Genomic DNA, 21,858 nt, shown 5'->3' on the forward strand with positions numbered 1-21,858 from the left:
AAAAGGATGGAAAGCTGAGTGAACCTTGAGCCGGTAAGAATCAAACTGCTGGCAGTCGCGGAATTAGCCTGCACTATTGCATTTCAACCATTGCGCCACCACGGCTCTTCCTACCAATTGTACTATGGGATTAAAACAGCTATTAAATATCTTATCAAACTTCCTTACCCAAAGGGACCTCTCCAGCACTAGAAACAAAGGGGAAACTATTAATTTGTGCTGAAGCTGGTGGAGAATCCTCGCCCTAGGATAAGCTTTTTAAACCTGAGTGAATCTACTCTGCACAAAAATTGAAGAATGCTAATGAAATTTCACAGTGCTGCGATGCGTTTCACCTCTTTAGCTGCCATGAGAACGGTGCACGTTAGAAAAAACAGCTTAAAAAGATTGACAAAATGGTTTCTCTGTACATAAAATATGAGACAAAGTGGAGGGAAGTCAGTGGTGGGTTTCAAAAATTGTTCGAACCTACTCTGGGTGTGGCCTCCTTTGTGGGAGTGGCTTGCCACTCATGTGACTGGATGGGAGTGGCTTGCCGCCCATGTGATCGGATATGAAATTATGAATTAGTACATAGGTCGGTCCAAGTAGCTATTCAGAAACTCTGGCATTGAAGCATGCAAGTCTTAAAGCTGTCAAGTTACAAGAGCCTTGCACCCCTAACCCTTTAGAAAAAAAAACTAGGGGTCTTCAAACCTCACAGCTTTAAGACTTGTTGACTTCAACTCCCAGAATTCCTCCTCCAGTCACGTTGGCTCAGGAACTCTGGCATTGAAGCATGCAAGTCTTAAAGTTGTCAAGTTACAAGATCCTTGCACCCCTAACCCTTTAGCAGTGGTGGGTTTCAAAAAATTTTGGAACCTCTTCTGTAGGTGTCCGGGTCGAACCCACCACTCGTCAAATCTACTGAACCGGTTAGAAGAGGTTCCACCAGTGGACCCGGAAAGCAGGCCACACCTACAGAAGAGGTTCCAAAATTTTTTGAAACCCACCACTGGTCCTTGGATATGATTATTCTACACTATCATGCTCATATTTATAAAACTCAGTGCCTCTGTGAAAGGTAAGGATGACTATTGCGTTTGTAGTGCAATCAGAACATTGCGTGTGTTGAAGTTGTTTTAACGCAAACCAAAGATGCCTTTTAAAAAACAAGTGTACATCCTATTCTTCTGCATGCCAGTGCTGTGTGTGAGGTAATTTAAGGTGGTTCTGACAAGTGTCGTCGGCATCTTCATATCCGGTCACATGGGCGGCAAGCCACTCCCATCCGGTCACATGGGCGGCAAGCCACTCCCACAAAGGAGGCCACACCCACAGAGTAGGTTTGAACAATTTTTGAAACCCACCACTGGCTCCTAGATATATAACAACTGAAAGACATTTTACCTCACAAGACAAATTCATCATGTAAGAACCTTAAAAGGCCCAGGAAGTTGATTTTTTAGTTTAGAGTCTATCTACATTTCATCACTCGGTATAACCCCAAATATTTCAAAAAACAGCATATCATCATCGCATTAGACACATGACTTCTCTGATAGCAGTAGCGTATTTAGAGCTGGGTAGCTTTAACACACTGAACAAAAGTTGAGAAGATCTCAGTTTCAATAATGACAATAAAATTGGTTTGTGTATGCGTGTGTGCGCGCACCACATGCATGCACATACACATACAAAAAGAAACATTTCTGTTCCTGCTACTGATTTTTTCATTTTGTTTATACTGCAGAATGAAGTTGCCATTCTTCTAAAACCAATATCGGAAAAGATTCAGCAAATTCAGACGTTCAGAGAGAGAAATCGTGGAAGCAATATGTTTAATCATCTGTCTGCTGTCAGCGAAAGTATTCCAGCTCTTGGATGGATAACAATTGTAAGTCCTGAATTTTAGAAGTGGACATTTAAAAAAAACAAAAAACTAGTTTTTTCACCGTTATCTGTTCTGACCTCCCTTGTCCCACACCAACACACACTCCGAGCCAAAGATAAGTTACGGCATTTAATTAACAGACAGACAGGTCCTTGGCAGCAAACCGGCACAGACAAGCTTGGGCAGCAATCCAGCACAGATAAGGCTTGGCAGCAATCCAGCATACCAAGCTCACAATAATGTTCTCCGACATTAATTCCTGCGTTGACTTCTGCAAGAGGGGCGTGTGCACAAGCAGTCCTTTTTATAGTCTGGAGAAGAGCCTAATGACCACCAGCTGAGTGCAATTACCTTCTGTACTTGTGCAACTGTTCCTGATGCCTATTAGCTCTTCGGTGCTATGCATACAGGAACAACTCACTACTAGCGTCCGGCTCACTCTCCCTTATCTCCTCCCCACTGGTCCAAGGCTCAGGTGCCTCCTGGTGCCAACCAGCCTCTTTGCGCCCTGTTCGGAGTCGGAATCCTGTCCAGGGTCCTCCACATCCTCCAGAGCCGACTCATAGGGCCCCTCGCTGTCGGAGTCTGGTGGCAGCTCCAGCGGCTCCTGCTGGGCCACAACATTTATCTATCATGCAACCTTGGGTTGGTTTGACTCTCGTTCAGGCCTCATTGTTTGCAGATATTTGTTGAATGGGACTTTATCCCTCAATAGTGAGATTGGCGGGTGGAAACATTTAGTTGACTTGACCAATGGAAACGTTAGATCTGTTTAGTACATGGCTAAGAGATCACCAGGCCTGTCGCCTAAACTGTGAAGTCATGAACGCATTCCTGAAATAAGGCGGTGGCAAATATTCCAGACTGCTTCCATATTGCTGCCAAGGAAATTGCAAGCATAATCCTAAACAGTTATCTGGTGTCATGAAGTGACCTTACTTTTCTTAGAGAACAAGGTCAGCAAAACAGGCTTCCACAAGCTCTGATATATCTACGTTTCTTAAAAATAGCTATCAGTCGTCATCCCCCTGCCCCATAATTACATTTACCTTTTCTTTCTCTCTTAAAAATCGATTCCTGTGGTTTTACACAATGCTCCTGTGTTCTCTTTTAGTCTGCTAAGCCAGGGCCTTACGTAAAGGAGATGAATGATGCTGCTACATTTTATACTAATAGGGTGTTAAAAGACTACAAGCATAGGTAAGTTAATACTTCCCACCACCACCTCCATCAAGCAATTTAGCTACTTTACTTTGGCTGGTGTGTCTGAATTATTACATTCTAAAGCAGGGGCGTCCAATCGTGGCAACTTTAAGACTCGCAGACTTCAACTCCCCAAATTCTGGGAATTAAAGTCTGCAAATCTTAAGCGTTAACACACATAGCATTACACACCCACACTAACCGACACAGCACCTCATTCACCACCTCACACATTCATCCCAACCCTCTGTTGCAGCATCAGATACCCCATGCTGCACATATCATGTACCCTCCCCCCTTATGTATCCCCTAACCCCCTCCTGGGAAAAGCCACTTACCTGCCTTCAAGCCTGAGAATTCAAACTTCCTGCTGGGTTATCTACTTGCACGGGTGTCAAAATCACCGTGTCACGTGACCTTTCATGATGTTTTTCCCCTTCGCGGAGCTGGGATGGGTGTGGCCTGTGTGTGATGCATCTGGACCGCTGGCTGTCAGTTTGACACCCCTGCTCTACTGAATTTTATTGTGGGAAACCAGGAAGAAATGTCTCATCTGGATTCAGTTAATGATGACAACTGGGATGCAGATATTGCCATGATTAATCAGTAGAGCCTCACTTTATAACCCAGCATGCAGGTGACATAATTTTCTCTCCTAATTGCTGCCCCAAGTCAAGGAATACCTTTATTGAATTTCAGTAGGTAGCTTTTTAAACATGATTCAAGTGATTACAAATTACCATCAGTGGCAGTTCTCTCCTTGTCTTGAAGATGAGGAGGGATCCTAAAGGAACATGTTCAAATATGCTTTTATTGTGTTATAGTGATTTGCGTCACATTGATTGGGTGAAATCATTCCTGAATATTTGGACAGAGCTTCAAGCATACATAAAAGAATATCACACCACTGGGCTCATCTGGAGTAAAACTGTAAGTAGTATATTCCTTACCTTTTCATTGTGAAAAAAAAGGGAATTAATACATTATTGTACAGTAGTGTTCCCAATTTAGTGGTGGAGGGGGTTAAAATTATTCTTGAACTCAGAGAAAAAACAAAAATATCATGTTGGTTCCCAGCATCTGTGTATATTTCCAGGATAAAGATCTTTACGAAATAAATGAGTTAGGAGAAGGTTTTAAATGTTCTGTCCCTTAGTGTCTTTGATTCCATAATTGACTGTTTCCAAGAAAATTAGGAAAACTATATGCAGGTAATCTTCAAGTTGTGATGGCGGTGGAGCCAGGAACTCTGTTGCTAAGACACAGTTGTAAAATGGAACTTCATGTGACCACATTACTTAGTGAAAGCAATTATGTCAGTTAAACAAAGACCACACGTGTTATTAAGAGAGGACCTCAGGGACGTTGGAGTCCTAATGGACAATCAATTAAATAAGAGCCAGCAGTGTGTGGCAGCAGCCAAAAAAGCCAATGCAATCCTAACAGAGGAATTGAATCAATATCACATGAGGTTCTGGTACCACTCCATAAAGCCTTAGTAAGGGCACACCTAGAATATTATATTGGGTTTCCTGCTCAAGCATTGGGTTGTTCTAGATGACTTACAAGGTCCCTTACAACTCTGTTATTCAGTATTCTGATCATATCTCCTGATCTGATCATATCTCCTGCTGGATTCCGTATTGGCTTGGCTCTCCAGCAGGGATCATTAGAAACTGCAGTCATGTGACTGTGACTCACTACGATGTCATAATTGTGAGCTGGGTGCCAATCACCCTGATCTTAATCATGTGACTGTGGAGATGCTGCAATGACCAGAACTCCAAGGAACCACCATAAGTCCTCTTGTTGAGCATTGTTATAACTTTGAACCCATTGTGGAATGAATGGTTGTAACCCAAGGACTATCTGTATACTTGGATCAGTGGTGGGATTCAAATTTTTTTACTACCGGTTCTGTGGGCATGGCTTGGTTGGCATGGCAGGGGAAGGATACTGCAAAATCCCCATTCCCTCCTATCAGCTGGGACTCAGGAGGCAGAAAATAGATGGGGGCGGGGCCAGTCAGTGGTGGTATTTGCCAATTCTCCGAACTACTCAAAATTTCTTCTGCTGGTTCTCCACCTGCTGAATACCATCTCTGACTTGGATCTACATTTTAAACATTTAATCATCACAAAGAACAACATGTCCCAGCCAAGCCAATTATATTGGTTGGGTTTCTTCCCCATTTTGTTCATGCATTCTTTTGCAACTTTACCTAACTTGGTTTTTAAAATTACTTAAATCGCCTTTTCTGTGTATTTTAATACACAGAGTTCAGTTTATGGCTTCTGTAAAATCATCATCATTCCCCAGGCATGTTACAGGTTCTCAAGAGTTGACCTTGCCTTCATGCAGCAGGTGTTTGCTATTGCTAGCAATTCATTAGATTAAATCTGAGCAGATGTTTTAACAATAAATCTTTATAAACAGCTTATAAAAACTATTTAGCACAAATGTTTACAATGTCTGTCTCCTAGGTTTATGTCAGCTGCCTCCTTGGGGGACAGCTGTTCTCTTGTTATTGTCCATTATTTCAAATGGTTAGGCAATGTATGACAATACATTGTGCCAAACTAATAATATATGATAATACTTGTGCCAAAATATTTATTGGAGGTTGCTACATATCATTTTCACATTAATTTTCAGGGAAACCGTTATGTCAAATGGATGAATATCAGGTTTTAAATGGAAGTTATAGTAATAAGCCAAAATTAATGTTTCATGAATGACAGCAGTAACTAAAAAGCTTGTCTCTAGAATTCACTTGGAATTTGTAAATGGAGAAGATATGAGAGTGTTAGACTTCTTAATTCTATTCTTCTCCCGCTAAAGATCACATTTAAAAACTGGAGTAGAAATACAATGTGCAAAGATACTGATTAATAATCCTCACACAGTGACTGAGTGGCTGTGCTGATAAATTATAAGGAGGTATGTTTGGTTTTGGCTGAACCATTGCATTTTTAATTACAGCTTCCAGCTTTAGCATGTTTCACCGATGGTTGTTGATATGTAAAGGTAACATTTTGTTAGCAATGCGATATTTGTCATAGCAACATAGCCAATTTCATTGGGTCATTAATACTGAACTGGCAAAGGTGCTCTAATGCTTAACGTATATTCTAGACAAGATGAGAGACACACAGATCAAATAAACAAACAATCAATCATAAAAGTCCCTAGGCAATTTGTTATGCCTTTTGCAGTAAGGCATGACTTCAGAGGTGAAATCAACTTACCTTCGCTACCTGTTTGCAAATGTCAGCACGCGGGGGACTTTCCGCGCATGCGCAGAGCGTCATGGGACGTGATGATGTCAGGGTGGGTGGGCTGAGCCTCCCACCGCAGCCGCTAACGGTTCGCCTGAACCGGATAGAACCATTCAATTTTCACCCCTGCATGACTTCCTTTGATTGTGGTTTTTGAACAAGACAGAGTGGCTCGATATACATATAACACAAAGCCATAGATCCTTAATAAATCTCATGGCTTTGTTCATGTTTTGTTTTGTTATTGCTTAGCACAGCCCTTGAGGAGTGTGGTGGTTAGAACGCTGGGTTGACAAACAGCAGGCCCACGTTCGAGACCCAAGTGCTACTGTGTGACGGGGTGTGCTTCTGTCATTTGCTCCAGCTCCTGCCCACCTTGCAGTTCGAAAGCGTGCAAACGTGAGTAGATAAATAGGTACCACTTCAGTGGGCGCATTAATAGGGACATGAAAGGAGCCACCAACTGGGCGTCTCCAAGGCAACAGTGATGTCACTGGATAATCTTTTCAACCCAGAAGCGCCTTGGTGCTTGAATGTGAAGCACAGCACTTTTGTTCCTCTTGGAGTTTCCTCTCCTCAGGCTAGAGGAGAGGAAACTGGAAGCAGTTTCCTGCCCTTTTGAGGTAGGAAACATGAAAATGACATTATAAGCTCTAAAAGAGGCACACCAGAGTCCAAAAATAAAAGAAATCCACCAAATGTTTGAGCCTTTGTGAACTATGTGAATCTTGCCTACCTGTCCGTATTTTTACAAACCCCTAACTCTCTCTTGGACAGATATTTGTATCAGTGGTGGGTTTCAAAAATTGTTCAAACCTACTCTGTGGGTGTGGCCTCCTTTGTGGGAGTGGCTTGCCGCCCATGTGACCGGATGGGAGTGGCTTGCCACCCATGTCACCGGATATGAAGATGCCGACGAAACTTGTCAGAACCACCTTAAACTACCTCACACACAGCACTGGCATGCATAAGAAGTTGATGTAAACTTGTTTTTTAAAAGGCATCTTTGGTTTGCGTTAAAATAACTTCAACACGCGCAATGTTCTGATTGCACCACAAACGCAGTAGTCATCCTTACCTTTCACAGAGGCACTGAGTTTTATAAATATGAGCATGATAGTGTAGAATAATCATATCCAAGGACCAGTGGTGGGTTTCAAAATATTTTGGAACCTCTTCTGTAGGTGTGGCCTGCTTTCCGGGTCCACCGGTGGAACCTCTTCTAACCGGTTCGGTAGATTTGACGAACCGGTTCTACCGAATAGGTGCGAACTGGTAGGAACCCACCTCTGATTTGTATTTATTTCTTAAGGATATTAATTCTGCCTGCCTTAAACCAGATTAATTTGTAGGTGTTTATTCTAAGTTTTCTAAGTTTATCTTTAGTGTACTTGTTCACAAATATATATCTTCTCAATGTCTGAAAAATGCTTATGTTTTAGCTGAACATCCATTTAACATCAATTAGTAAAATCCTGAAACAATAAAATCTCATTCGGTTGGTGAAAAGGCTCCAGCCCTATAAAGTTTTGTATGCTTCATATAATTACGGAGTCCTATATTGTTCTGTTCATTCATATGCCCAGACATAAAAAAGAGACTGTGAAGCTCAGAAGATCATATAACAACCTACTAGAACAGGTGGGCCATGGCCCAGAGATGTAGATCTTTGGTTAAGGTGTTTCTTCTGTAAATGTGCACTAGTGTTGTCTTTATAAAGCTTAAATGTTACACCACCTGTTTTCAAGCTGCAACGAAAGTCTAGTTGCCAGGTGAAATAGCTGATGGGCAAAGGCAGTCCTCAACTTACAGACTCACAATTGAGCCTAAAATTTCTGTTTTAAGTGAGACATTTGTTAAGTGAAATTTGCCCTATTTTACAACCTTTCTTGCCACAGTTGTTAAGTGAATCACTGCAATTGTTAAGTTAGTGACATGGCTGTAAAGTGAATCTGGCTTCCTCGTTGACTTTGCTTGTCACAAAAGGGGATCCCATGACTCTGCAACACTGCAACCGTCACAAGTATGAGTCAACTGCCGATCATTTGATCAACTTTCAACTTTTAATAGACTTGTATGCCGCCCAATCCCGAAGGACTCCGGGCGGCTCACATAAAAGCAGTTTAAAAATATTAAAAAAGATTAAAACATAAGACAGAGCGACTTAAAAACAGAAAACACAACATACACTCAGTTTTTAAAAGGGGCTGAAGTTCAATCAAGATCAACAGCCCCAGGCCTGCCGGAACAGCCAGGTCTTAACAGACTTACGGAAGGCCAGAAGAGTAGGGAGGGTCCGGATCTCAGGGGGTAGATCGTTCCAAAGGGCCGGAGCAGCAACAGAGAAGGCTCTCCCCCAAGGAGCCGCCAGCCGGCACTGCGTAGCCGATGGCACCCGGAGAAGGCCCGTCCTGTGCGATCTTATTGGGCGCTGGGAGGTATGTTGCAGGAGGCAGTCTCGGAGATATCCAGGTCCTAGGCCATGTAGGGCTTTAAAGGTAATAACCAGCACCTTGAAGTGTGTCCGGAGACAGATGGGAAGCCAGTGCAGCTCGCGGAGGATAGGTGTAACATGGGTGTACCTAGGTACACCCATTATCGCTTGCACGGCTGCATTCTGGACCAATTGTAGTCTCCGGACACTCTTTAGGGGCAGCCCCATGTAGAGCGCGTTACAGTAGTCGAGCCTTGAGGTGACAAGGGCATGAGTGATCATTTGGAGTGCCTCCCGGTCCAGGTAGGGCCGCAACTGGTGCACCAGGCGAACCTGGGCAAAAGCTCCCCTGGTCACAGCTGACAAATGGATATAGGATCATGCGGATGTTGCTACGCTTGTAAGTGTGGAAAATGGTCATGCTTCATTTTTCTAGTGATGTTGCAAGTCGGCGACTACCTGTATGGCTGTTATAGAGAAATATCTCCTCTTTTTTGTCTATTAGCTGAATTGTTCATTTGGTTGTTTTACAACATGGGAGTAAAATTACACTTTACAAAAACTCCATCTGTTTTCTTTCAAAACAATATAATTAGGGTCCAGTAGCATCAGCAGCATCAAGTTTTCCTGCCGTAGGGAACAAACAAGGCCTCCCTCCTCCTCCACCGCCACTTCCTCCGCCCCCTCCGCCCCCAGGACCTCCTCCTGCCATCGATACAGAAAATGCAAAAGATGATGCCACCGCATCTCGTTCAGCTTTATTTGCACAATTGAACCAGGGAGAAACAATTACTAAAGGTATGAAGCCTACCATAAACTTAGCATCTCTTCAAACCATTTCTCTCTACGTTTCCTCATAAAAGTTAAAAACACTTGCTTTCATGAATGCAAACATCTTGATGCTAAAGATGCTTAACTTGGAAATCTGACACTGCAGACACTTCTGGTGAAGAAATGGTGAGCTGAACATCCCTGAAGCAGTGGGGACGGCATTTATGATGGAGATTGGCAGCCAGGTGCTGAATCATGACCGGTGAAACCTTCTGGAGAAAGTTGAGATTGTGAGATTGCCCATATGTACTCCAGACAGCTCCTTCTTGTGAGTAGGCTACAGGAACCCAAGTTTTAGTGGTTGGCTTATGTGAGCGGCTGGGAGTCAAGGGATTCCATCCATCTAAGCCAGTGTTTCTCAACCTTGGCAACTTGAAGGTGTCCGGACTTCAACTCCCAGAATTCCCCAGCCAGCGAATGCTGGCTGGGGAATTCTAGGAGATGAAGTCCGGACATCTTCAAGTTGCCAAGGTTGAGAAACACTGATCGAAGCGCACAGTCTAATGTAACCTGTGTGGACACAAAACTCAACCAAACCTCATTTCTTAAACACTTTTGGATTTTGTTTTATTTTTACTGCTTACCAGGTGTTAAGAACTTTCAGAACAGCAAGTTTTTATTGCAGTCTCCTTCTCCTTAGTAAATGAAGTTTTGAGCATGAGTTTAAGAAAAAAATATTTTGGCTGTTTATAAACAGCAAAAAGGTTTTTAGAGTATTGATTTTGGAAAGTTACAAGAAGACTTAAGGGTCCAGATGAATTTGAAATGGACTTTGAAATTAATTATAAGAATCCTTCCCATGGGAAAATACTTTTGTTTTCAATTCTTTTTAGAAAAAAATGATAGAATGGGATTTGAAGGTTGGACACCAGTAGGAATAAAAGGAACTGAAGATTACAGGTAAAAGAGAAGAGCAATTAAATTTGATTTACTAATACAGAGTGGAATAAATTTTTTGAAACATTTGACATATTCTTGAGCAATGGACCCAGAAGTTAAGTTTAACGCTATCTGCCATTACAGTTAGTCCTCAACTTAGGGCCACAATTAAACCTGGAGTGATGGTTGTACATTGCTGTGCTCATTAAGCAAGGCACACATTTAATTGCCTCATTTAACAACTAGAATTCTTGCTCTCTGCGTAGCGTTCATTAAACAAATGTGTCTGTTGTTGTGTGGAACATTAGTTGTTAGTGGAGAACGGAGTGCCAGAATCAATGTTCTAATTCACCCTTTTGCTGTTTATTTCAAAAGAAAAATAAAATAAAATCCAAAGTTGTAAACTTTTTTCACTAAGGGTTGGAACGAACTCACCTGGTGTTTTCAGCTTGTTGAATCAAACATACCTTATAGCTGAAAAGCAGTTAACAAGCAATTTCTGAAAATGATTAGAAAAGGAAGTATGTGAACCTAGTACCCTTAAAAGCACCGCCACTCCCTTGTCTCCCAGAGTTTAAGCCTGCTGGAGACTGCTGTCTTGCAATCTTCTCATGAGGAGCAAGTGTTTGGAGCACTTGTTGGCAATCTCAAGTCCTTTCCTTGTCCAGAAAGGAATTACGATTAGCCGATCTACTCACTGGTTCTTTATTCTGCTGGATCTTTATTCTCTACTTTTAGTTGATCTTTATTCTTTAGTTGAGCCCTCTTCACTTGGCCATTTTTTCCTTAGAAGTCCACATTCATGTTTTATTTCTGAGGCCCAGTGCAGGCCCGTTTTTGAATCTGTTGTCCTATTTTAAATACTACAACCACATTTATGCTTGTATGTGCATCGGGCCAGCTATACATTACGGTTCCACCACAAAACCGCGTTCGACTAAAGCGCGCTCGACGAAACCACGTAGCTGACGTCATCACAGTGCGACGAAAAAAGCACGCTGTAAAAGCTAAAGCTAAAATTAACCCCTAAACCTAAACCTAACCCCCCTAAACCTAACCCTAACCCTTAACCTAACCCTTAACCTAACCCTTAACCTAACCCTAATCCTAACCCTTAACCTAACCCTAACCCTTAACCTAACCCTAAACCTAACCCTAACCCTTAACCTAACCCTAACCCTAAACCTAAACCTAACCCTTACCTTAACTTGAATCGGCTTGCTTTCAAAGCGCTATTTAAAGCAACCTTTTTTCTCCGCGGTCGCTGTTGTTGCCCTGCTGATGACGTCAGCGACGCAGTTTTAATCAGGCGCGCTTTAGTGGAGCGCGGTTTTGTCGTGCCACGATACATCACTTACTACCTAAACTAGGGATTTACTGAAATATAAATACCCACATTTGTACTGGAGAATACTAGGATCAATAAGGACCTTAATTGGGCACTGCCCAGAGTTGATTGAAATATGGGCAGCTATATAATTTAAATAAATACACAAACAAATAAATAAATACGGCAGTGAACTGGAGGACACTTAGGTCAATAAGAACACAGGTTAGGACGAAGAAGCTGTGGTCCTCCCATTGTTAATGTTAGCAACTTCCAACAGCTTTTGGCAATAACATGGAAAGTCATGGGAGATGCCGATATCTGGAGAGCTTGTCTCATAATTCTGGTTCAGATAACATTTAAAGGCTGAGAGTTACCTCTTGCAACATGAATTATCCCAGGAGGCTTAAGTTACTCCTTACTTTCTCAGAAACCTTAAGCTCTACCATTTGTTTTAATTTGACAGTTAAATCAAATGAATGTTCTATAAATAGATGTATTCAAATATATGTCAATTTACGAAATGCAGTACATGAATACTACTTTGGGTATCGTGTATTAACAAAGCAAAGCTTGTAAATTAAAAAAAAAAACTTTTTAAAAATTTCTACTATTGCTTGTGATTTTTATAGGGCTTCGACATGTCTCTGATGACCAGAAGACCCATAAAAATCCCAGTCTGCGTGCTCAAGGGGTACCAATGCAATCTCCTACCAAAACCTATGCTTCTGAGGCTCCCAAAGTACTTCCTCAAAAGAGTTACCCTCCTGTCTTAGAACTTGAAGGCAAGAAATGGAGAGTGGTAAGTTCAACTCACTTGTAGGTAACCTGGAAATTATCTTACAATTGATTGTAATTGACTTTTCCATTGAATTGTTACCTAAGAGTTGTGTGCTTGATTTTTTTTGTAATAGGATTAATAGTTTTACTTCGTAAGAATTTTAAATAACCAATTGAAATATATATTGGATCCAGCAGGTAGCAACATCTATGAGCTGAGAAGCTATGGGACTGGTTAATACTTGGATGAGCAATCACCAAGTAGTAGGGTTGTAATGTACTGTAGATTGGAAATCATACAGGAACTCTACATCATATAGTAATTCTACTTCAAATTTAGTGTGAGACTCCTGTGTGAGCAGGGGGTTGGACTAGATGACCTCCAAGATCCCTTCCAACTCTATTACTGTTTAAATTGTTACTAGGTAAGAAATAAGGCATTTCCATATTTACAGAGATTGCATGAAGAATGAAAATGATTCTTCGTGCATTTGCTAATAAAGGAAAAACAATGAATACAACTCATTCTATTCTTATCAATATTATAATAATAACATTATTAATAACACTATAGTCATGCCAAGAGATCCTAGTCTTTTCCTTGATGAAGGCTGAGAACTTCATCAGCTTCCGTCAGGATAAGCCTACAGAATCAATCTCATCCGGTGGGAGAGACAGCCCTGTAAATACCAGTACTCAGTGTTCTTAGCTTTTATGGATTGCCAAAACACTGGTATGATACCATATTTCTCAATTACTTTAATTTCTAAATTCCTTTGAAGAGCAAGACCCTATTTCTTATCCCAAGAAATTGACAGAAAGGGGAAAAAAAAGAATGTTGCTGGATTTACAAAATTCAGCCCAAAATTCAATGTTTGCTTGTATCATAAGGGAAAAGTGGAAGCAATAACTTATTGTTGACTAATTTTCATTCACATTATAAGTTGTTTCTTTAGCGAAGATCAAATGTTCAAGATAGAACGCTTTCTTTAAAAAAAATGACAAACCATTTTGTGCCTAGACAGTATAATTTACCGAATTTTCAGAGTATAAGATGCACCTTTTTCCCTCAAAAATGAGGCTGAAAATCTGGGTGCGTCTTTTACACCAAATACAGCATTTTTTTGCCTCCTGAAGCCCCGCCCCTTCACCAAAATGGCTGTGCATACCCTTATAGAGGCTTTCAGAGAGCTCCTGGGGGCTGGGGAAGGCAGAAATGAGCAAAAAAGGGCCGTTTTTTGCCCCCTCCCCTAAGCTCCCAGCAGCACTCTATAAGCCTCCATAAGGCTATGTGTGCAATTTTTTTTTAACAAAAAATGGGCCTGATTTTGTGAACAACAGGCCATTTTTTGCTCGTCCCCCCCCCCCAGGAGCACTCTTCAAGCCCCCCCCCCGGCCATTCATGCCTCTCTTGGGGGGGGGGAAACGGGCCCGTTTTTGTGAAAACCGGGCCATTTTTGGGAGGTTTGCACAGTGCAAAAACTTTTTTCCTTTTGGAAAGCTCTTTAACTGATTGATGAGAATTACACTGATCAAGTGCTGTGCCAGCAGAAACACCTACCTATCTACTGTATTTCTCTCTCTCTCTATTTCTCTCTCTCTATCCCTCTACCTACCTACCTACACACTCTCTCTCTCCCTACCTACCTACTGTATTTCTCTCTCTTTCTATCTCCTTTTATCTACCTACCTACCTAACTATTCTCCCTTTCTCCCTACCTATCTACTGTATTTCTCTCTCTCTCTATTTCTCTCTCTATCCCTCTACCTACCAACCTACCTATTCTCTCTCTCTATTTCTCTCTCTCTCTCTTTATTTATATACCTACCTAACTACTCTCTCTTTCCCCACCTACCTACTGTATTTCTCTTTCTCTCCCTGTCTATCCCTCTATCTATCTACCTACCTACTTTCTTTTTTTAATTTGCCTCTTCAAAACCTTGGTGCGTCTTATACTCCGGTGCGTCTTATACTCCGAAAAATACGATAGTTATTTTGCTCTCAAGGACTGCTAAGGGTTAGTGTTGGTCATTGGCCCCTTATTTGAACGTGGTAGCAACCATAGGATGGAACCATGTCACTGAATTGAAAGTTTGCTGCCAAATTTTAGCTGTGTGCCCTAGGAGTATTCTAGGACCTGTAATATGTATGTTGCAGGGAGCATATGTAGCAAATAAGTAATTGGTTCCTTCTTCTGTGCTTTATTTTACATACAAATATTTAACATATTGTGTTGATTTCCATTTTGAACTGTATTTCTTTTTTAATACATGTTATGTATTGCTGTTGTTATATTTTTTCATTCCACCTCTTTATATGTACAGTAACTCAAGGCAGTAAACATTCCTAATACTCCTGCCTCCTTTTTCCCCACAACAATCCTGTGAGGTGGGTTGGGCTGAGAGAGAACACCTGGCCCAAAGTCACCCAGCCGACTTTATGCCTATGGCGGAACTAGAACTCACAAGTCTCCTGGTTTTTGGACCAGCAACTTAACGACTATACCAAAGTTTCTTAAATGTAAACAGTGTTACGTCCTAATGATATATACTGCTAAATTGGGAAACAGATATAAAACAATTGTAGAATGGAATTGCAAGTTATGTTTCCCCCCCCCCCACTTGCCCTTACTCTCTTTAAGCAGTAGAGATTGAGAGGAAAGTGCAAATACTACTTTCTTATCTGTGGTAACAGCTAATATAAGATTAATTAAACTTTTTTTTTGCAAACAATGCAGGAGTACCAGGAGGACAAGAATGACCTATTAATTTCAGACACTGAGCTCAAGCAAGTAGCTTACATCTTCAAGTGCACTAAATCTACAATACAGATAAAAGGAAAAGTTAATTCCATTACTATTGGTAAGTTCACTTCTAAGACGAGACTAAAGCTGAAATGCTTATTTATCTTGAGCAAGTCTTATGGTGCACAGCAGAGCTTAATTTCAAATAAACGTGTTTAGGAACGCACTGTCCATTACAAGTCTTCTGGGCAAGCATTTGTTTATTCTTCCAAATAAGCATCATGTAACACTGCTCAATTCTACAAGGGTTTATGCCTTAGCTGAATATTTTAAGATAGTTTTGTTGACATCTGTAGGGACGATCTACCCGTAGAGATCCGAACCCTTACCACACTCCCGGCCTTCCGTAAAGCCATAAAGACCTGGCTGTTCCGGAATTGTATTTCTTTACTTTTAAATTTTTAAATGCTTTTTTATCTGTCTGTAAGCCGCCCAGAGTCCCAAGGGAGTGGGCGGCATACAAATTTTATTAAATTGAAATTGAAATTGAAATTAATCATATAACTGAAGTTATTCATAGGTATTTTCAAGAAGTGGCAAAAAATGCTTTCTTATATGAAAAACGGTATAACTGTATAAACTCTATACAATCCTTTTCTTTCTTTCTTTTTCAGACAACTGTAAAAAGTTTGGCCTTGTATTTGACAATGTTGTTGGCATCGTTGAAGTAATAAATTCCAAGGATATTCAGATACAGGTAAACCCATCTTCATATAACACTAGTATGGAAAAACAAATCCAAAATAGGAAAAAGTACTATTCAGTTGTAAAATGACCCATCTCCCCATCTTTATGCAATTGGTATTTTGCGTGGCAGAGCTAACTGGATAGAGGGAAAGAGTCCAGCACATTAGCTGAGCTTGGACTGACACAATCACTGCCTCAAGTGTTAAAAATGTTGTTTTTAGTTACTTATATCCCTTAGTTCAATTTTTCTTTTCATGTTAAAGAATGTCCTATTTTTCTCTTCTGAGGCAGGTTAAGATTTGATTTTGATTTGATTTTTTTGATTTTATTAACATTTATAGGCCGCCCTTTTCCCTGAGGGGACTCAGGGCGGCTTACATAAAATAGGGAGGGGGGGGTACAAAACAATAAACATAAAACAATACATGAGAGTAAAATAGTACACAACATTCATTCATCATCCAGGTGGGGACAGATTGTGGTCTTTATCCCCAGGCCTGACGGGATAGCCAGGTCTTAAGGGCTGTGCGGAAGGTCTGGACGGTGGTGAGGGTACGAATCTCCACGGGGAGATCGTTCCAAAGGGTCGGAGCTACTACTGAAAAGGCTCTCCTCCGTGTGGTTGCCAGTCGACACTGACTGGCAGATGGAACTCGGAGGAGGCCTAATCTATGCGATCTTATTGGTCGCAAGGAGGTAATTGGCAGGAGGCGGTCTCTCAAGTACGCAGATCCACTACCATGAAGGGCTTTATGAGTGGTAAGTAGCACCTTGAAGCGCACCCGGAGATCGACAGGTAGCCAGCGCAGCTCGCGGAGGATAGGTGTTATGTGGGCGAACCGAGGTGCACCCACAATCACTCGCGCGGCCGCATTCTGGACTAGCTGAAGTCGCCGGATGCTCTTCAAGGGCAGCCCCATGTAGAGCACATTGCAGTATTCCAGCCTTGAGGTCACAAGGGCTCGAGTGACTGTTGTGAGAGCCTCCCGGTTCAGGTAGGGTCGCAACTGGCGACCCTAATTACACATAGGCCAATGTGAGCCTCAGAGCTAAGGAATAGCCTCTTGGGGAGAGAAAGATTTATTTAGTTCCGATTTCTGACTTTATTGTCTTAGGTACTTGGGAAAGTGCCAACCATTTCAGTGAACAAAACTGAAGGCTGCCATATATACCTTAGTGAGGAATCATTAGATTGTGAGATTGTAAGTGCTACGTCATCTGAAATGAACATCCTGGTACCAGTGAACGGCGACTATGTAAGTACTACATTTTACAAAACACAGAAACATACACTGAATCCTTTAGTGTATCACTGATACTTATTTTGTCTTGAAAAAGCTTTTTGGGACAGCAAGCAAGTAACAAAAATTGGTTTGTATGACCACAATAAGAGTTGTTTGTAGAAAATAGAGCAGCTAGGAGTCTGACCAGTTTTACCTTCAGAAAGTTCTTGTGTTGGTGTTGTTATTTAGACCTCTTTTTACCCAGTTTTATTTTTTTTATAAACAACTCAAAGTGGAAAATACTTACTCCTCCTGTTTTCCCATAACAACCTTGTGTGATGAGTTGGGCTGTAAGAGAGTCATCCTCCCCCCTCCACCTCCCCAGCTTTCATGCCTAAGGCAGAACTCAATCTTCTGGTTTCTAGGCTGGTGCCTTCCCACAAGACCAAACTCTTTTTACTAGTCAAAATTTGCTTGCTAGTTTACTGTATATGTTTTAATGTTTATATTTATGATGAATATTTTATTAGTTGTACACTGCTAAATATATCATGGAAATTTTCAGTGCTGTAAGCAGTCGTGAATCAAAATGAAATTGGCAACCTGCATATTTGATAAATCACTAAAATGAAGCATTTCCCTAAAAGTCTTTAATATGGGATTTAACTCTTCTAATCCTGTTAAGATTGCATAATAGAGTGATTTATACAATATCCTTAACTGTTAACATATACATATGAGAAAGCAGTTAACATATACAAACTTGTTGGCTAAGTGGTTAGGACAAGGAGTGTAGAAAAATTATCTCCACATGATCTTGGATTTGTTGGGGGACAAAATAACTGATCCATTCAGTGCTGCTTGCTAAACAACTATTGAATGGCAATGGCTTATTTACTAACTCAGCCTTGTGTGACTGAAACTGTCATCCAGAAAATCCAGTGCCTCTTATTGCAGTTATTTTGGTTTTCATTCTTATATATTCACAAGGGAGGGGTGGGAAAGAGACAAAAATTGGGGTGGGTGGGTATTGATTATGCTATGGTAGAATTATTATTATTATTTTTTGTTACTTTTCACTCTTCTAAAAGGACTGCTTAGCTTCCCTGATTGTTTTGCAATTGCTGGAAGATCCTAACAGGGCTTCTGAAGAACTGAACAGAAGATGTACAATTGTATCTTGATGGTTATTTACCTTTTCCAAAATCAATGTGCATTAGTTGCTAGGAAGCAATGTTAGAGGAGGGTTGTTGCCCTCTAGTGCAGTGTTTTTCAACCTTTTTTCTGCAAAGGCACACTTTTTTCATGAAAAAAATCACGAGGCACACCACCATTAGAAAATGTTAAAAAAATTTAACTCTGTGCCTATATTGACTATATATAAAGTAATTTTCCCACGGCACACCTTATACTATGTCACGGCACACTAGTGTGCCGCGGCACAGTGGTTGAAAAACACTGCTCTAGTGAATGTCCCGAATCCATCAGGCTGGGTGCTGTGCGGCATAGTTTTTTTCCCGTACGTTCTTGAGGTGAAATTAGATGAGACTTAGACTTAGAATAACTTTACTGTCACGTTGAATGTACACCAATCGGCATACATTAAAATGAAATTTCATTGCATAAAGCTCTCAAAGGGGCACCACCTCCAATATACACTACATAAATATGACAAAATAAATAAATAAAAAACTACAAAATTATGCATATATCCACATGTATATGGAAAACAAAGCAGTGTATTTTGTATGTATACATGCACATGGCGAGAAAAACGAGATAAAGCATTACACGCACATGCTGGGTACATATGAGTGACCCACTTCTTCTTTTTTCCCAACTGCTATGTTGAGAAATATGCGTAGAACTTGTCCTAGCAACCTTTTTTTTTAAAAAAAAATCAATGTACCCTGTTTTATGCATTTCCACATTCAAGCAACTGATGATGTTTATGATAGCACTGTGCAAAAATGTGTATCCACAACAAAGTATACATGCATTTCCCAGATTAGCCTTCACATCTCCGAGAAGTATAGGGGATGACAACATCTGCAGAAATGTTAGAACATTGTGTAATGTAGATAACAAAAGACAAGGAAATGATAAACTGAGCAGTTCTGGGCCATGGTGCTACCTTATTTATACGCAGTAGCGTACAGAAGTGAAATTTTTACAAAATCGAGCGGTAACAATTAGAAACACAAAAAAGTATAAAGAACTTACACATAAATGGGGCAAAACTCCCTTAACTATCTTGCTTTGCAACGGAGATTTTGGGCTCAATTGTGGTCATAAGCCGAGGACTACTGTACTCTGTCTATGGTATTGATACAGTATCTGTAACGATGTGGCTGCTTGATAATACAGATGTTTCTGAGCTCTGAAAGTTAAATCAAAGGGGCATTGTTTTGATAACCAACACTTATTTAGCCAACTGATACTGTCCATCTTGTCTCCCTACAGAAAGAATTTCCTGTCCCTGAACAGTTTAAGACATCATGGGATGGATCAAAATTGGTTACTGACCCTACAGAAATTATGGCTTAGTTTCCATAGGCCATACAGAAACTGCTGATCGCTAAAGAAGTTCTGCCAGAAGAAAATAGCAGTACGAAGAACAAAAAAGTAGCACTAATGGGTGTCTCCACAGGGGGGAGGGCACCTGAGGCTAATGATGATTCATGCATGATGATATTATCATGCAAATACTACAAATTATCTGCTTGTGTCAGAAGGTAGGATGCAAGTATATTATTGATGTCACTATGCGTGTGATTTCTTGACATTACTGCAGTTTGGTGTAGATGCCAGTAGTTTACATTGCGGTTAGTAGATTTTAAAGACTCTATTCTACGGCCTAAAATCAATTGCTTCACATATAGTATTTTTTCCCGCACTGAGGTAATTATTGGAGGAAAGCATATATATATATACTGTATATATAAGAAAATGCATAATTCTATTTCAAGAAAACATGGCATTCTGCCATGATTGCACATGCTTGGAAATCATTCTGTTCAATCTCTGTACACTTTTTGTAAGTAACCTGACATTTTCTAAAATATCTACAATTTGCCTTTATTTACAGATAATATACTCAAGGTATCATATGAATGCATAAAGATGTTAAGAGTTAAGCCAGTAGCTATTTCATACAGTAAGCCTGATATAATTTGTAATATGTCAGTATATTCCTTTTTTTAATGATTGGTGAACAAAAATAACCAATAACAATAAATAATACGTTAAGGTATTTTACTTCATGGAATTGAGGTCATGTACTATAGCTGGACCTCAAGAAATCTGTAGTTTTTAATGCTTTTAAAAGTACCAACTCTGTGGAGAATATTTGCTAATGGAAAAGAAAGCCAGATGTTTTAATTATATTTTAGTTATATGCTTCCATCTTCTATTTTTACCACTTGGGAGGCCAACAAGTGGAGCATCTGTAAGGGCTCTTATCACCTACAGTCCTATGTTCATACTGATCAATACTTTTAAAAAAATGCCCAAACTCTGGTGACACCGAATGTTCCAAAAGTTTTCTGTTCTTGGCTATTTATTATTATGGCTGGTCACACAGTCTATCGGTTGTTTTGGTTAGGTTTGACATTTTTATACATCTCAGAGTCCTTCCCAAGGACCCAGGATAAGCAGCTGTTGCATGATGTTAGAGGTATAACAGGAGATAAGTTGTTCCAAGTAAAGCTGCCTTTTTGCAGTCGACTGATGGTGATTTTTGTCAATGCTATTGGTGTTCAAGTCGTGATCCAGATGTTTTGGGATTGCACCCAAGGCACCTATTACTTACTATTGGTATTATTTTTGCTTTCTTTTGCTAGTAGTTTTACTTATTATTTGTAACCACTGCTTAAAAAAATATTGACCTGTTTGCTGAATGTTTAATTTTGATCACTTATATTTCAGCTTACCTCGGAGTCCCTTTTCCAGAAACTCTTTAACAATGTTAAGATTATTATTCTAAGATGTAATGCTGTATGTTGTGTGACTATCTCCTGCCACTAGGCTTTTCAATGAATAGTAGCAAATTTATAATACAACCTAACTGTGAAAGTGAAGGATTCTGCAATAAATAAACATAGATTGAAATTCAGCAGCTTCTAGTTTTTTTAAAAAAGGTGTTAGAGATTTAAATTCGTTCAAATTAGGTGAAGTCGTAGTTGTTTTTATTTCTATGTGTAAAAATTTGCATGCAAATCTTTGAAAAGTCTTTTTCTCCATTACTTCTGAACTCAAATTGTATTTTTAGGGATATAAGCTTGATTTCTAAAACCCACATGGTTAATTTTAACACTGATGTGAATGTAGTACCTGTATAATTTCTGTGCACAGTACTTACAGTAACTCTGCTATGTATCATTGGTTACTAAATAGCAAATTTTTGCAAATAGCAAAACTGTAATAGGCTTACAAAACTACAGCAAAACCTATATTGTAATTATTGCAACTAACATTTTTTAATTGCAATATCTATTTAGTGTTACAGTAAATAAAATTTTGGTATTTGTTTAATCAATA

At 40.2% G+C, this 21,858-nt stretch overlaps 1 protein-coding gene across 1 annotated transcript in view; it reads left to right on the forward strand.

Moving 5' to 3' along the window:
* The window catches only part of LOC116523639 (adenylyl cyclase-associated protein 2-like), a 45,771-nt gene extending 23,913 nt beyond the window's left edge, over positions 1 to 21,858 (forward strand). The window contains exons 5-13 of the mRNA XM_032238765.1: positions 1,733 to 1,876; positions 2,988 to 3,073; positions 3,901 to 4,006; positions 9,385 to 9,586; positions 12,458 to 12,627; positions 15,344 to 15,467; positions 16,024 to 16,106; positions 17,212 to 17,352; positions 19,783 to 21,858. Coding sequence (XP_032094656.1) covers positions 1,733 to 1,876; positions 2,988 to 3,073; positions 3,901 to 4,006; positions 9,385 to 9,586; positions 12,458 to 12,627; positions 15,344 to 15,467; positions 16,024 to 16,106; positions 17,212 to 17,352; positions 19,783 to 19,866 — 1,140 coding nt within the window. The 3' untranslated portion in view covers positions 19,867 to 21,858. The remainder of the gene's footprint in view (positions 1 to 1,732; positions 1,877 to 2,987; positions 3,074 to 3,900; positions 4,007 to 9,384; positions 9,587 to 12,457; positions 12,628 to 15,343; positions 15,468 to 16,023; positions 16,107 to 17,211; positions 17,353 to 19,782) is intronic.

The sequence above is a fragment of the Thamnophis elegans genome, unplaced genomic scaffold (genome assembly GCF_009769535.1).
Source record: "Thamnophis elegans isolate rThaEle1 unplaced genomic scaffold, rThaEle1.pri scaffold_76_arrow_ctg1, whole genome shotgun sequence".
Lineage (NCBI taxonomy): Eukaryota > Metazoa > Chordata > Lepidosauria > Squamata > Colubridae > Thamnophis > Thamnophis elegans.